The sequence below is a fragment of the Ceratosolen solmsi genome, unplaced genomic scaffold, assembly GCF_000503995.2.
Source record: "Ceratosolen solmsi marchali unplaced genomic scaffold, CerSol_1.0 scaffold65, whole genome shotgun sequence".
NCBI classification, from domain to species: domain Eukaryota; kingdom Metazoa; phylum Arthropoda; class Insecta; order Hymenoptera; family Agaonidae; genus Ceratosolen; species Ceratosolen solmsi.
In genome coordinates, this window is record NW_011948463.1 from 161983 (window position 1) to 175684 (window position 13702).

Below are 13702 nucleotides of genomic sequence, written 5' to 3' on the forward strand. Positions count from 1 at the left end.
AAATAAGAATTTAAATATAAATATAATTTTGAGAATTTGTATTAATATTATAAAAAAATTTGTCACCCTTTGTAAATTAAACATATATTAGTTATCTATTATTTTATTTTACTTTTATACTTCTATACTTTTATCAGTTCATTTAAATGTATGTAATATAACGATAGAACTATATGTTTAAAAAATATTTATTATGTTTTAAATATTTATTTTAAATAGAGATTTCCATTTCTAATATTTATTTCTTATTTTGTATTTCTGATTACATATTTTTTACGTGAAACTGATAAGTAAGAATTATAGAATATAGGAGTATGGAATGAGGTCACGTGATCAAGTTGCAATTTAAGAGCGCTCTTAATCCTATACTTCGAGAAAATTTTGTTATTTTACAGTTTTAAACGCGGTTGAAAATTGTTAAAACAAGTTTCTAAAAGAAGTATTTGTATTAGCGTCCTTTTCGGATGCTAGACACATTAAGAGTATTTTGTAAGTTATTTCAAAATATCGTTTGAACCTTTTTATTTTTTAAAGTCTGTTGTTGTTTTAACCCAACAATACTTGTCAGGTGTTTCTTAAATTTACAAATGGCGTACTTTATTTTACGTGTTTTCTTTAATAATAATACAGCTTTCTTAAAACTATATCATTTATATATTTTCTACACCATTAGATAATTGATCAAATTTCTTTCTTTTAGAATATTATTTATAACTGTACACTTCATATTTCATAGTTTAATTTTGTTAATACCATATATTCTATTAAATATTTTAATGATAATATTTATTTATTATAGGATTTTGTAATTTTTTGTCGCAAGCTGTTTTTTCCTTTTTTTGTTTTATTAAATCTGGTTTTTTATTACAAATATTTATATCTGATTTTTTTCTAGGTTTTTTTCTTATATTTATATTCTATTATATTTATATACGTACATATATTAAGCTTGATTACACTAAAATCATTCGGAGTTAAATTTTGTTATGTAAAATATAGTTATTTTGTGTAACATAACCTTAGAAAGTTGTAAATATTTGTTTATATATATTTTTTATAATAAACCTGTAATATATTTATTATATTTTTACATTATATTAACCTTTAATTTAAAAGGTTTTTTATGATCTCTTGTGTTTAATGATACTTGCATATGTTGATAAAAATTAGATTTTTTATATTGATAATTTTATAAAAATTATACTATTTATTATATTTTAATTATAAATATAAAACTATTATTTATGTTAAAATTTTATGTATTTATATATTCATATTGATGTCTATGATATATGTTTATATTGAAATTTAATTATAGTTTGAATAAAGTGTTTAAATAATCAAGAAATATATTAAACAAAATAATAGATAATTGGATTATATTCAATATTAAAATGTTTTTCAATTTTCTTTTAAATACAGATAGTAATCAATTTACATTTTAAAAATTATTTTTAAAACGTGAGATGGGCCTTGCTTTAATGAAAAATATTGAATTTTTGGTTTAAATTTAAAAACATTCATTAAATGTTACAAATTGCTATTTTAACTTATTACAATAAATATAAGAATAAGAATATAATATTTTTTTGTAAGTTAATAAAATTTATTATACACAATAAAAAAATTCTATAATTTAATATTATTTTTATAATTTAATCGTTTAATTTGTTTTAGAAATTACTGTAGTTTTGATCATTTATATATAATTAAATAGAGCTGTACTTATAAAAATTTATAAATATTTATAATATTTATAAAAATAATATATTTAATATAAATATACTTATATATTGAATTTAAGTAAAATTTTAAATCCATTAAATACGTAATGCAAATTATTAAGTATAAATATATATTTGAAATAAAAATATAATTAATCTTTTTAAATATATTTTAAAATCACATATAATTAATTTAAGGGTTCCAGATTTATATTCAATTTTGAACTATTTTAGTACATAATTTGGTATGTGTTACTTTTTGTTGCATTCAAATATTATTTTTATTCTTAAGTGAACAGTGTATCACCAAGCTTTAAAGATTAATAATTTTCTACATGGCCAGTAATTACGTACTATATTATAAATATTACTATGTGTAATTTCAATAAAAATATCGATAAAAAGGTATTTAATAATAATGTTCTAATGATTAAATGACAATCCTATTTTTCAAAATAATTAGTGTTAAAATTGTATAATTAATAAAATTTTGATAACAAATATATAAAGTAATTAAGAAATTTTATTTGAACATACAATTATAGTTCTAATCTCATGGGAATATAGATCTAAATATTTTATAAATTATAACTTGTAAAATATAGTATATAATTTTTGAAACATTAATTTATTTATTGTGAAATTTATTGTTTTAAATAGTCATCAGACTTTTACTTATCTAACAGAAAAAAAATATCATCAAAAAAGAAAATCTATATCATCTGTAAGAAAAATGCAACTATTCTTTGTTTTAATACTGAATTAGGTCAGCTATTGATCACAAACCAAATGACTTACTTTTAATATTGTCTTTAAATGTTAATATGAATATTTACAATACTATGCAATTAATTTAACAAATTATTTGAAATATGTATCATTTTATTTTGTCATATAATTACTTTCCATATTAATGTAAATTTCTATTTTTTATTAAAAAAATTTGTTAAGATAAAATAATTATTGTTTTTTTTTTTTTAATACTGTGTGTACTTATTAAATTTTGGAAATATTATAAATTGAAATAATATATTATTGATATAGTTTTAAAAATATTAATTATTTTTAGATAACATAATTATTTATATAATTTAACTTACATGTTTCAAATTTTTTAATTGATGTAATTTTCCTGTACTTTATTTATTCAGTCGCTTTCCTTTTCTATATTATTTATAGTAACAATTTATGGTTTTTTTTAACATATTTGTTAAATGTTGTCGATAGGTATCTATTTATAAAAGTTAGTACTGCAAACAAAATTAATTTTGTCATGCAAACTTTTGGATTCAGTCATCAAAATTTTTAGTAATATTTTAGACTAAATTTTTTCATATATATTTTATATTCAAAATTATTTATAACAATAAATCAGGTGTATAATATCATCATATGATTGCAATCCATTTTTAATAATTACTAAGTTAAATGATTAACTAAATTGTGCAGGATTTTATGAATGATTAGTTCAGGTATTAATAATAATTGATATTTATACTAATTCTGTAGTTGACTTGATTTCTTGAGTTTATAATTCAATAGAAGATACAAATTAAGTTTGTTTGAGCTTATTTACTGTTTGTTTCATGACAGTTTCATCTTGTTACGTTTATTTTTTCAAGTTCTTTTGTTTTTTTTTTTTTATGCTCCCTTGTCAAAAGTAGTTATTTCATCAAAATAGTGGGGGAAGTGTTTAATATTTAGTATTTTTAAGAATTTTCTAATAAATAAATTTTAACTAAAAAATACTTTATATACATAAATACTTTAAAGGTTTTTAAATATATATATATACATTTTGAAATCAAATTCATTAAAGCTTGGCAAAAATTTTTTTAAATTGTTTTTTGTTTCATGAAATTTAAAAAAATTTATAAATGAAAAATTTATTAAAAATTTTCCAAGTTTTTATGAATTTTTCATATTCATTTTGTATAATAAACAAAATTAGAAGTCCATATAATCAATTATAGATAATTTTATTTTAAAACTTTATTCATATACATAGATAAATGAGTACTTTTGAAGAGAATTTAAATACTAAAAACGTTTATTTACAACACAAAAAAGTATGAAATATATATGAGTATTCTGAAGGTAACTTTAATAACTGAAAGAAGTCATTTCAATTAATTAATGTTTGTCATTTATGCATCGTAAATGGTGAATAAAATACTTTATTTCAATTCTGAAGCATCAGAAAAGGATGTCTCAAAAATAATCAATATGAAACAAAAAAGCAATAGCAAAAATATTTTCAGAATTATACATTTATATATATATATATATATATATATATAATTTAATTTTATAAATCTTAATGTAAGTTATGAATAAAATAATTTTAAAAATCACATTAAAGGCTTCTAAAATCAATGTCGTTAATATTAAATTTTATAATTATTAATATTAACCTAACTATTAACTTAAGTTCTTATAAATATTTTTGAATATAGCCTATATTTTTTACGAAGAAAATCGATTTATTTTTAAATCATCACTAAAATTAACTGTATTTGTGTGTAAAAATAGAATACAATATTTATGTTTGTATGATTTTTATTAGCAATAAAATATTGCTGTTAATTAATTACATGCAGAGATTAAATAATACTTCTGATTAATTATTTTTTGTCTTTTTTGTTTCAGACTGTATATAAAAGGTGTACATAGTTTAAAAATCTTAGATTTACTTTAAAAAATGAGTTCTTGTAATAGATCTTTATCTGCTACTAAAAGTAATTCAAAAACTAAATCATTACAAGGAAAAGCAGATCATCAAATTAAATCTTCAGATTTATTAAAGTGCGATAAATTTCAGGTAATATAATATATGCCTCATTTGTAGAAGAATTTTAAAACTCTGATTTATCATATCAGTTGTTAACGTCCATGTAAGAATATTTATATCATAACGTTGGACTAATTTTTGGAAAATCTGTATAATATTGAATCCATACGCGTAATAGATCTGGCTAAAGGTGAGATCAATACTTATGAATAAGGTGTATGTGCAAAGATTAATGTGCAAGTGGTTACCAAAGTAAATCATAAAATGAGAATTAAAGTATGCATAATTTTAGTTTCTCTAACAAAGTTCTTGATTTTAATTACAAGATGATTACTTATAACTTTAATTTGAATTACGATGTAATAAGATCTCACTGATACTGTACAAAACCAATTATCAGAAATTATTTGTTTTACACCCAAAAAAGGATTGTCATGTGTATTGTAATATCTATTCTCATGCAAATAAGTTCTTTCTATTTTTTTCATGGCAGACTACGGATCTGATTATAATTTTTTTTTTTTTAATAACATTAGTTCATATTACTTTAGAATTAAAAATAAATTTGAACCATTTTTGCACTTTATTTATACATACTTGCTTTTCTTTTTCTGTTTCTGAAAATCTTAATTTATATATCGATACAATTGCCATTTATATAATTTTATATACATAGAATACAAACTCTTATTTATAATTTTATATTGACTAAATCGTTAAGCCCAATAATTTGTCAAAATATAATATTAAATATTCTATATATACATATTTATTAAATCTATGTTTTTAAAGAAAACAACTTCTATTTCTTTGATTTTTATTTTGAATCTTAAGACGTTAGTGTTTCTTTTTTTCTTTTATGTATCTGCAACTAATAATACTACTTAAAAAAAGAATTCATTATTCAAATAAGTAGTTAACCTTTTATTAATGATTTCAATAAAAATAATTTAGAGTAACAACATGAGGTAATCTTTTAACATTTTCAGTTTTAATATCAAATTTATGTAACAATATATATATATATATTTATATATATTGTTACATAAATTTATATATATAATAAATATAATAAATATATAACATACAACTAAATACGAAATTTAACTCTTATTTCAATTTTTTAATAAGCAAATACATATAACAAATATTTGTATAAATAAGTAACATAAAATAATAAATTTCCCAATTTTAACGTTAAACATTATATAAATTTATTAAATATAAAAAATGGGTATTTCAAACTAAATATTTTTATTTAGATATTTCTATTCACTCTTTTATTTAGATTAGGTGAACTTAATAAATATTTATCATTAATGTCGTTTTCAATTTTGAAAAATTTACTTTATATTTTCAAATCTTTATTAATAATGAAATTCTTTAGTTTATTTGATACATTAAGATTTCTTTAGTCAGATTATATAATGCTTTGTCAAATATTTACCGGTTTAATAAAAAAATTTTCTTTTATAGCAAAGCAGCTATCATTTACAAATTGCGAGAATGTCATCCATTATTTTACCATTATATCTCGTTTCCGTTTAAAAATCAAATAACTTTGAATATGTATAACATTATTTTTTATTTTATTAGTTTTGAATAAATAATTAATGTAATTATTGTGTATACATTGCGTACTTATTCATAAATTGTTTTTTGACAAATTTTATATTATCACTTTTTATATCACGTACCGTGTATTATTGATAATATAATGTAATTAATACTATGTGATGGTTTGGCTGTTTATCGAATGTACTTAATTCATAATATCATAGTATTTTGATAATATTCTAATCTAGTATACAGCATTAGATATTTATTGATCGATTTAAAACTTTTTTTTACTAAATGTTATTACGAATGGAATTTAATATAATTTATAATGTAAATGAAACTTAAACGTAGAAATACAATAAAATATAATTATTTCAGTTTTCTATTGAATTCTTTTTTTTTGTATTTAATACAAGTAATTATTAAATATGATTGTAAAGTATTTTGTATTAATAAATCTTGATATACGAAATATTAAAATGTCACGTTAAAATAAGTATTTACTTCACCTAATGCTTCCATGAAGTAAAATAAAATCATCAATCTCTTTACACATCGATAGTATCTAATATACCTCTGAATACCCCATTAGCGAATGGAGACTTGAAAAGAAATGCAGGAAGCTTTACAAAAAACGAGTTAACTATTCATTGAATTTCGTTCTTAAATTACATATACGTCTTTAAGTTACTATTTTAAATAAGAATTTTTTTAATTAAAAAGACGAATTGAGTAAACCTATTAGAAAGTATAAATAGATATTTCCGTAAGTTAAGAGAACTAGTAAAAAAAAAGTTCTCCATAATATTTGAATAAAGGAGAAAATATTCGGTAGAAATAGAAAAAATCATTTTTATTTCGGTACAGAATTGTTAGTGTTGAATTATGGGTTATATAATTATGCTTAAAAAGAAATTAGAAATATTAAGGGAAATAAAGAGCATTTTGCAACAAGGAAAGAATGTATCCTGGAAAAAATGGAAATAATTTTTGGGCGATACTTTAAAGATGAAGCCATTTAACAATTTGAAATTTTTTATAAATAAGTAAAAATAATATATGTAGTCTTTTTTCTTTATTTTCAGTTATATTTTCGATTATTTCTTAATTAAATCCTGCATTTATAAAAATGTAGAATGAATCTAATAGTTAATCAATTAGATTCAGATGATTCAATCAAATATTCAATATGTATTTATTAAACTATTATATTGTAAACATTTTTCAATTAATTTTTTCGCAGCATAAGTCGGATCAATTGCGACAAACAAATATAATTGATAACCGTATAAACAGTAAAGAAGATGTTGCTTGGCAAGAACGTATTAAGCAAGTTATGGATTTAACTCGTCGATCCGAAGATGAAGTCATTATGGCATTACACGATAGTGATGGAGATTTAAATCGAGCTGTAAATGATCTTCTTGAGGGAGTTAGTCCTGAATGGGAAGTTAAAAAAAAAAAAGCCCGACCAACAGGAGGATCTAAGCAAAATTCTGAACAATCTGTTGTTTCTGATAATCTAGATTGGGAAGATAAACGGTGTTTTAACAGTGATGGGACAACTCGTATACGTGGACGTGTCAGTCATATTAATCGTGGTTGTAAGTATGAAAAAATAAAATATTAATGAAATTACTTTTTAATTATTTATTTAGATATTGTATAGTATTACAGGTTCATATGTATAATTTCTTATTTGATTTATTGAACAATTATTACTGTCTTAACTAATTTTAATTTCAACAGTAATAATTAATTTGAACTGCATTACTAAAGTCTATATCAATATATTTTGATTTTTAATATTTGTTTATAATGTAAAAAAATATTAGGCAATGTTTTATCAAAATTATTCACGCATTTATTGAAAAACCAATAAATAATTTCATTGCAATATCAATTATTTTATTTGTTAAATAATAGATGATCGAAAAAGATATAAATAAATAGATAATTAACTTACCAGAAAAATATTTTCAAAATTAAGGAACCTTAAGATTGATTATATTAGACCTATAAATATATGGAATGTTTATATATTATTTAAAAACTAATTAAAAATATTTGAGTTACAATGTGTACAAACAGTACAAAAGTATTGATGAAAGCATTTTCGAATTTAAATTCTTTGTTTTTACACTTATTACAAAAATTATATCATGTTATAAATATTTTCGAAGCATTGAATGGAATACTACTTAAATAAAAACTAGGAAATATTTCAAATAAATCGTTGTTTTAAATTAAATTTATTGTAATTTGTTTTGATTCCATTCAAATGATAATTTAAATATTCAACAATTTACTTAATTTTCTGAATAAAAAAATCACACATTAAAAAATAAAAAATGTTTAATGTACTAGATGCATTAACAACTTAATATTTATCATATTTCTGTTTAACGTAGATCAAACGTTTATATGTACAAAAACTATATCATAGTATCTATCAATTTGATATTTAGAGATTTTTTCATGGTATTTAAAACATCGTATATGAGATTACTGTTTCAAATTTATAATTAAAGATTATTCGTTTTTCATGTTAAATTTATTGCCAAGTTTAATGATAAATAATGTTATATTATAAACTAATACATAATATTGTATATTTAAAAACAAAAATTTCATAGCCACAATGCTTTTTTAATTAGTATAGTAGTTCTTATAATTAGTACAATAATATATATTTGTGTAAACTAAAGTTTTATATAAAAAATAATCATTGTAGTATTACTTGTATGATTAATAAGGATTAAATTATTTCATATAAATATTATTTTAGGGCGACGCCGTGAAAATAAAGAAAATGAAAAAAATATTGAAGAAATCAAATTTGAAACTGCTCATGGTAATAGCAGAAGAGGTCGTGGTATTTCTGGAAGATCTGGACGTGGGGGTAGAGGCGGTGGTCGCGGTTTAGGTCCTCGAACTTTTGCAAATAGAGGAGAATCTATATCTTCTAATTCACATACTTTTAATCGACCAATTGATACGTGGACTGGAAATGAAGAGCATCCAACTAATTTAAAAGAAATAAAAAAGGGTTAGTTATATTTGATAATATTCACATTTATAATAACTATATTAAATTTGTATAACTTGAAATTTAATAAATAGCAAGAAGCTACTTAACATTGGTAGATCTAAATCTATAATTAATCTATAAAGGTTTTACAATATAAAAATATTTACACTACAAAATATTTGGAATTAAATTATACTTTACTATTTTTAAAGCTATAAAATGATTTATAATTAAGTTCGAAAATGACTTTGAAAAAAATTATATCCATTTATTCAACATACTAAATGAATTTAAATATAACAATTATTTTGATGAAAATACTATACAGTATAATACTTCATTTATATTTTGTGATACTAATTAACAATAAAATTATTCTAAATGTTCTTTAATGATAATATAAAAATATAATTTCCTTCATATAATTGAATTAAAATATAAATCTTAAATAAATAATTTAGTTAACTTAATAATATTCAATGTTCTTAAAAAATATATTTAAAATTACATAAGTTAATTATTAATAAATAAAATCTGGTTTAAGTATACATTGTATAAAAAGTATAAGATATATACTTTATGCTGTAGTAAGCATTTTATATACGTAAAACATAATAAAGAAATTTGGTGTAATTTTATTGATATACACCAAATAAACAATAAATTAATTAAAAATTCTTACGCTCTTTATTAATCTTTTTGATATTATTGAATTATTCATACTTTTGATTTTAATTCGAATTTGAATCTATATTATATAGAATAGTACCTATATAAGTAAATATAAAATTTATCAAATATAGTCACTTACCTTGGATCTAACAGATTAAAAACTAAAGATATATATTTTTTAGTTAAAGTAATTAATACACCCATGTTTCCTGTTTTTGCAATTTTATCTAGATCAATTAATTTTAATAATTCATAAGAAATTTTTAACTTTTAATCTTTTATATAGTCATCTGCAGATTTATTCTCGGAATGAATTATAAAAAAATTTTATTTAAAATATTATTGACTTTATTTAACTATATATCTACAGAAATTTTACATTTACGGATAAATATGTAATATATTAAGAATTAAATATATATTGTGATATTTTGTTATTTTTTAATAGATTAATAGCAGACCCTGCTATAAATATTGAATGACCAGTTTAAAATTTCTCTGCAAATTGTATCTAAACTATTTTATAAATATGATGAATATTTTTTTATAAGAAAATTTTCTGTGAATGCTATGTTTAAAAAAATGTCTATATACAACTTTTTAATATTATATTTTAATTTTTTTATATTTATATTTTTCATTTGTCACTATACAAAAAAAAATAAACCACATTGCTTATTTTCTGTACTGATTTTATGATAAATTAAAATGTTTTTCTTTATTTTTTCCTTATTATTAAGATATTAAAAAAAATTTAGATATTAACAGATTTTTAGTTCCAATAATATATATTTTATGATACATACTTTTTGTTGCTAGAGTGTCCGTGTTTATAGTATGATGATTGATATAATTTTTTCTTATTATCTAATATAATAACAATTTTTGCTAAATTCTGGGTTTATTTTTAAACTACCTTATTAAATCACATATTTGTGTTTTTTTAATTAATTTGGCTTTTTATAATTTTCAATTTGATATTGTATTTATATACTTTTTTTTTAAATGATTTAGATTGAATTAATTTATATATCATATTTTATTAATATCTTGACATTGTTCGTTTAATTGTTAATAATTTTAATATTGATGCGTGTAATATTTCTTGGCTTTTAGTAGACCTTCTTTTCTTGTTATGTCTATGCTTAGTCTGCACGAATGTGTTAAGCATGTTAATCTAATTAATAGTCTTATTACTATAATCTTATTTCGAAAATATTTAACGACCAGTTTTGTTTTATATACTGTGAATTAAACAATTTTCAACTTTTTATTTAAAATATGTTTTGATACTCTTTTATTCACCCTTTTTTTAAGGAAAGTCGAGAAAGAATGAAACTACCTTAAATTGAAATAATTTTCAAGTGAAATAATCTTAAATTTATAGAAATAAAAAGTAATTAACCGTTTATTTAGTTTTAAATATAATTTTTTTGATAATGATATTGTTATTCGATTGCATCGGATCGTATAATAAGTATAACTATTGTAATTTAATATTTCAGTTGTTTTCTATTATTAACAAATAAGAATAATTATTAATAAATTACATAATCATACTCACAATGTTATTATATCTATATAAATAATCATGTTTGTAGCATTAAAAAATCTGACCTTAACTGGAAAATAAATATCTATTATAAATTATAAGTTTTATTGCAAAATATACTGTTTTTGTTATATATTAATATATGTATGTATGCATGCTTTAAAATGAATAGGGCATGAAAATTAATATAAAATAAAATAACTATAACTTGAAATCTGATAAACAAAGTTTATGAATCGTAATTTTTATAGATTCATGGAGTACTATAGATACAACTGAAGATTGGGATAGTGAAGAATATACTGGCTCTCTTGCGGATACCAAGGTATTCACACCCAGTACTCTAATAAATGAAAATGTAATTACTTCAGATAAAAAGAAATGTCAGGAAATGTCATCAATTAAAATCGTACAATCTTCGAATTTATTAATACCAAGCGTAAGTAAGAAAAAATCAATATTTTAACTTAAATGAAGTATGATATTTAATTTGAATTATTTAATCTATCTACGGTCATGTATTTTTTCAATTTTGTTAATTCTGCTACTATACGTACTTGTCTAATAGCATTAGAAAAAGCAAGACTTAAAGAATAAAATACTGAAGAAATTAAAGAATTCTAAAGTTGTGTGAAGTCTTTATCTACATTGTTTTTTATTTTTTTCATACTAATTCGCCCTAGTCCCCATAGATTTAGAGTTATTCTTGGATTTATTATAGCAAAAATTTCAATAGCTGAAGAGTCCTTTTTATAAATATGATTGCTACAATATTATTAATATATAAGATACATATTTGATAATCTATTTGCTGATGGATATATTGAATAAAAATATTTGAAATAAACTGTTTTATATATTAACTTAATCGTAACAATAAAAAATCTTTTTTTAAATATTGATATTTTTACATAATGGGTGCCGGAATATATTAAAATTTTATGTTTCTATTTTAATAATTTAAAGCGGGTGCTACTTACTTAAATACCATGTTGAATAGTTGTTTACATGGAGTAATCGTTTGCAGAATACAATGAAACGTCCATTTAAATTAAAATAATCTTTTTGAAGTCTTCTATTTGGTTACATGAAAAAATTAAACCTAGAATTGAAATACACTTACCTTTCTATATGAGAAATAAATATATTGATTGTGTGCGTCAAATTATTATTGATACATGTGCTCATTTTAATTCAGTATTGACATTTGAAAAGTGAACACATAATCGTCATTAAATGTTTGATTAAAATAATTTTGTATAAAATATCGTTATAACAAGATTATAATAACCACTAACTACTACTCGATGATCTAATTATACTGATATTGAAGTTTTTAACCCATTTAAAAATAGTTATATTTATTGTTTCTGAAGATATATAATTCTTAAACTTTACAATAGAAATTTATATCTATTTTTGAATACTTATATATAACATCTCTTGCTACTGTAAAACAAAATATATATATATTATTATTCGTATTATAGAAAAGCTCATATAATTATGCAAATATATTGTAATGCTCTTACAGTCCATAATCCTCAATTGAAAAATAGTTATTAATCACAATTTTTCTGTATACTCTAAACTTTGTTCTTTTTCTTCGAATTTTTTAATGACAACCTATATTGAATAAGGAAGCAGCCTTAGAATGTACTTATTATAACTAAATAACTTCAATATTACATCTGTTTGGATTTACTGTGCACTATTAAGTTACAACTTTCATTTGAGTTATGTATCTAACTATAATTGAAACTTAATTGGCAATGTTTACATAATCTGGTAGAAATAATTATAAAAATAATTAGTTTAATTCATTCATTTAATTCTAGAATGAAAATCCTATCGTGTTATATATATATATATATATATATATATATATATATATATAAATTAATATGTAGCTTATTAATTATTTATAATAAATTTTCGTACATAATGATAAAGGTAATATTTCGATTCAATTTTCTGGTATTTAACAAAGTATACTTTGAAAAATACATTATCCTTATTCTGCTAAGAAATATTTAAAAAATGCATAATATAATTATAAAAATAAATCTATATTAATTGAAGAATTTTAGAACAATAGAATAAATTAAAATGAATAATTTTTTAACTTAAGCAATTAATTTGTTTTAGGAATATATCTTTCATAATAAATTTAAATTATTAATGTACAAGATTAAAACGTCTAATATATTGATTTTATAACGAAAACTAAAATTTTAAATTTTTTGTAAATGATAATATTATAAATATTATATTTATTAAAAAGGTAACATCTTTAAAATTAATTTAATTTTATCTGATAATTATCATTGAAATATATTCTTGATTATTTTCAGAATATTAGTTATAATTAT

The 13702-nt window shown here is 20.0% G+C and overlaps 1 protein-coding gene across 6 annotated transcripts in view; it reads left to right on the forward strand.

Annotated features, from left to right (window-relative positions):
* The first annotated feature begins 367 nt into the window (after positions 1-367).
* lig (ubiquitin-associated protein-like lingerer) overlaps positions 368-13702 on the forward strand; it is a 35947-nt gene continuing 22612 nt past the window's right edge. For all 6 annotated transcript variants that reach the window (XM_011505546.1, XM_011505545.1, XM_011505549.1 and 3 more), the window contains exons 1-5: positions 368-489; positions 4374-4545; positions 7319-7679; positions 8864-9124; positions 11582-11769. In XM_011505546.1, coding sequence (XP_011503848.1) covers positions 4426-4545; positions 7319-7679; positions 8864-9124; positions 11582-11769 — 930 coding nt within the window. In that variant the 5' untranslated portion in view covers positions 368-489; positions 4374-4425. The remainder of the gene's footprint in view (positions 490-4373; positions 4546-7318; positions 7680-8863; positions 9125-11581; positions 11770-13702) is intronic.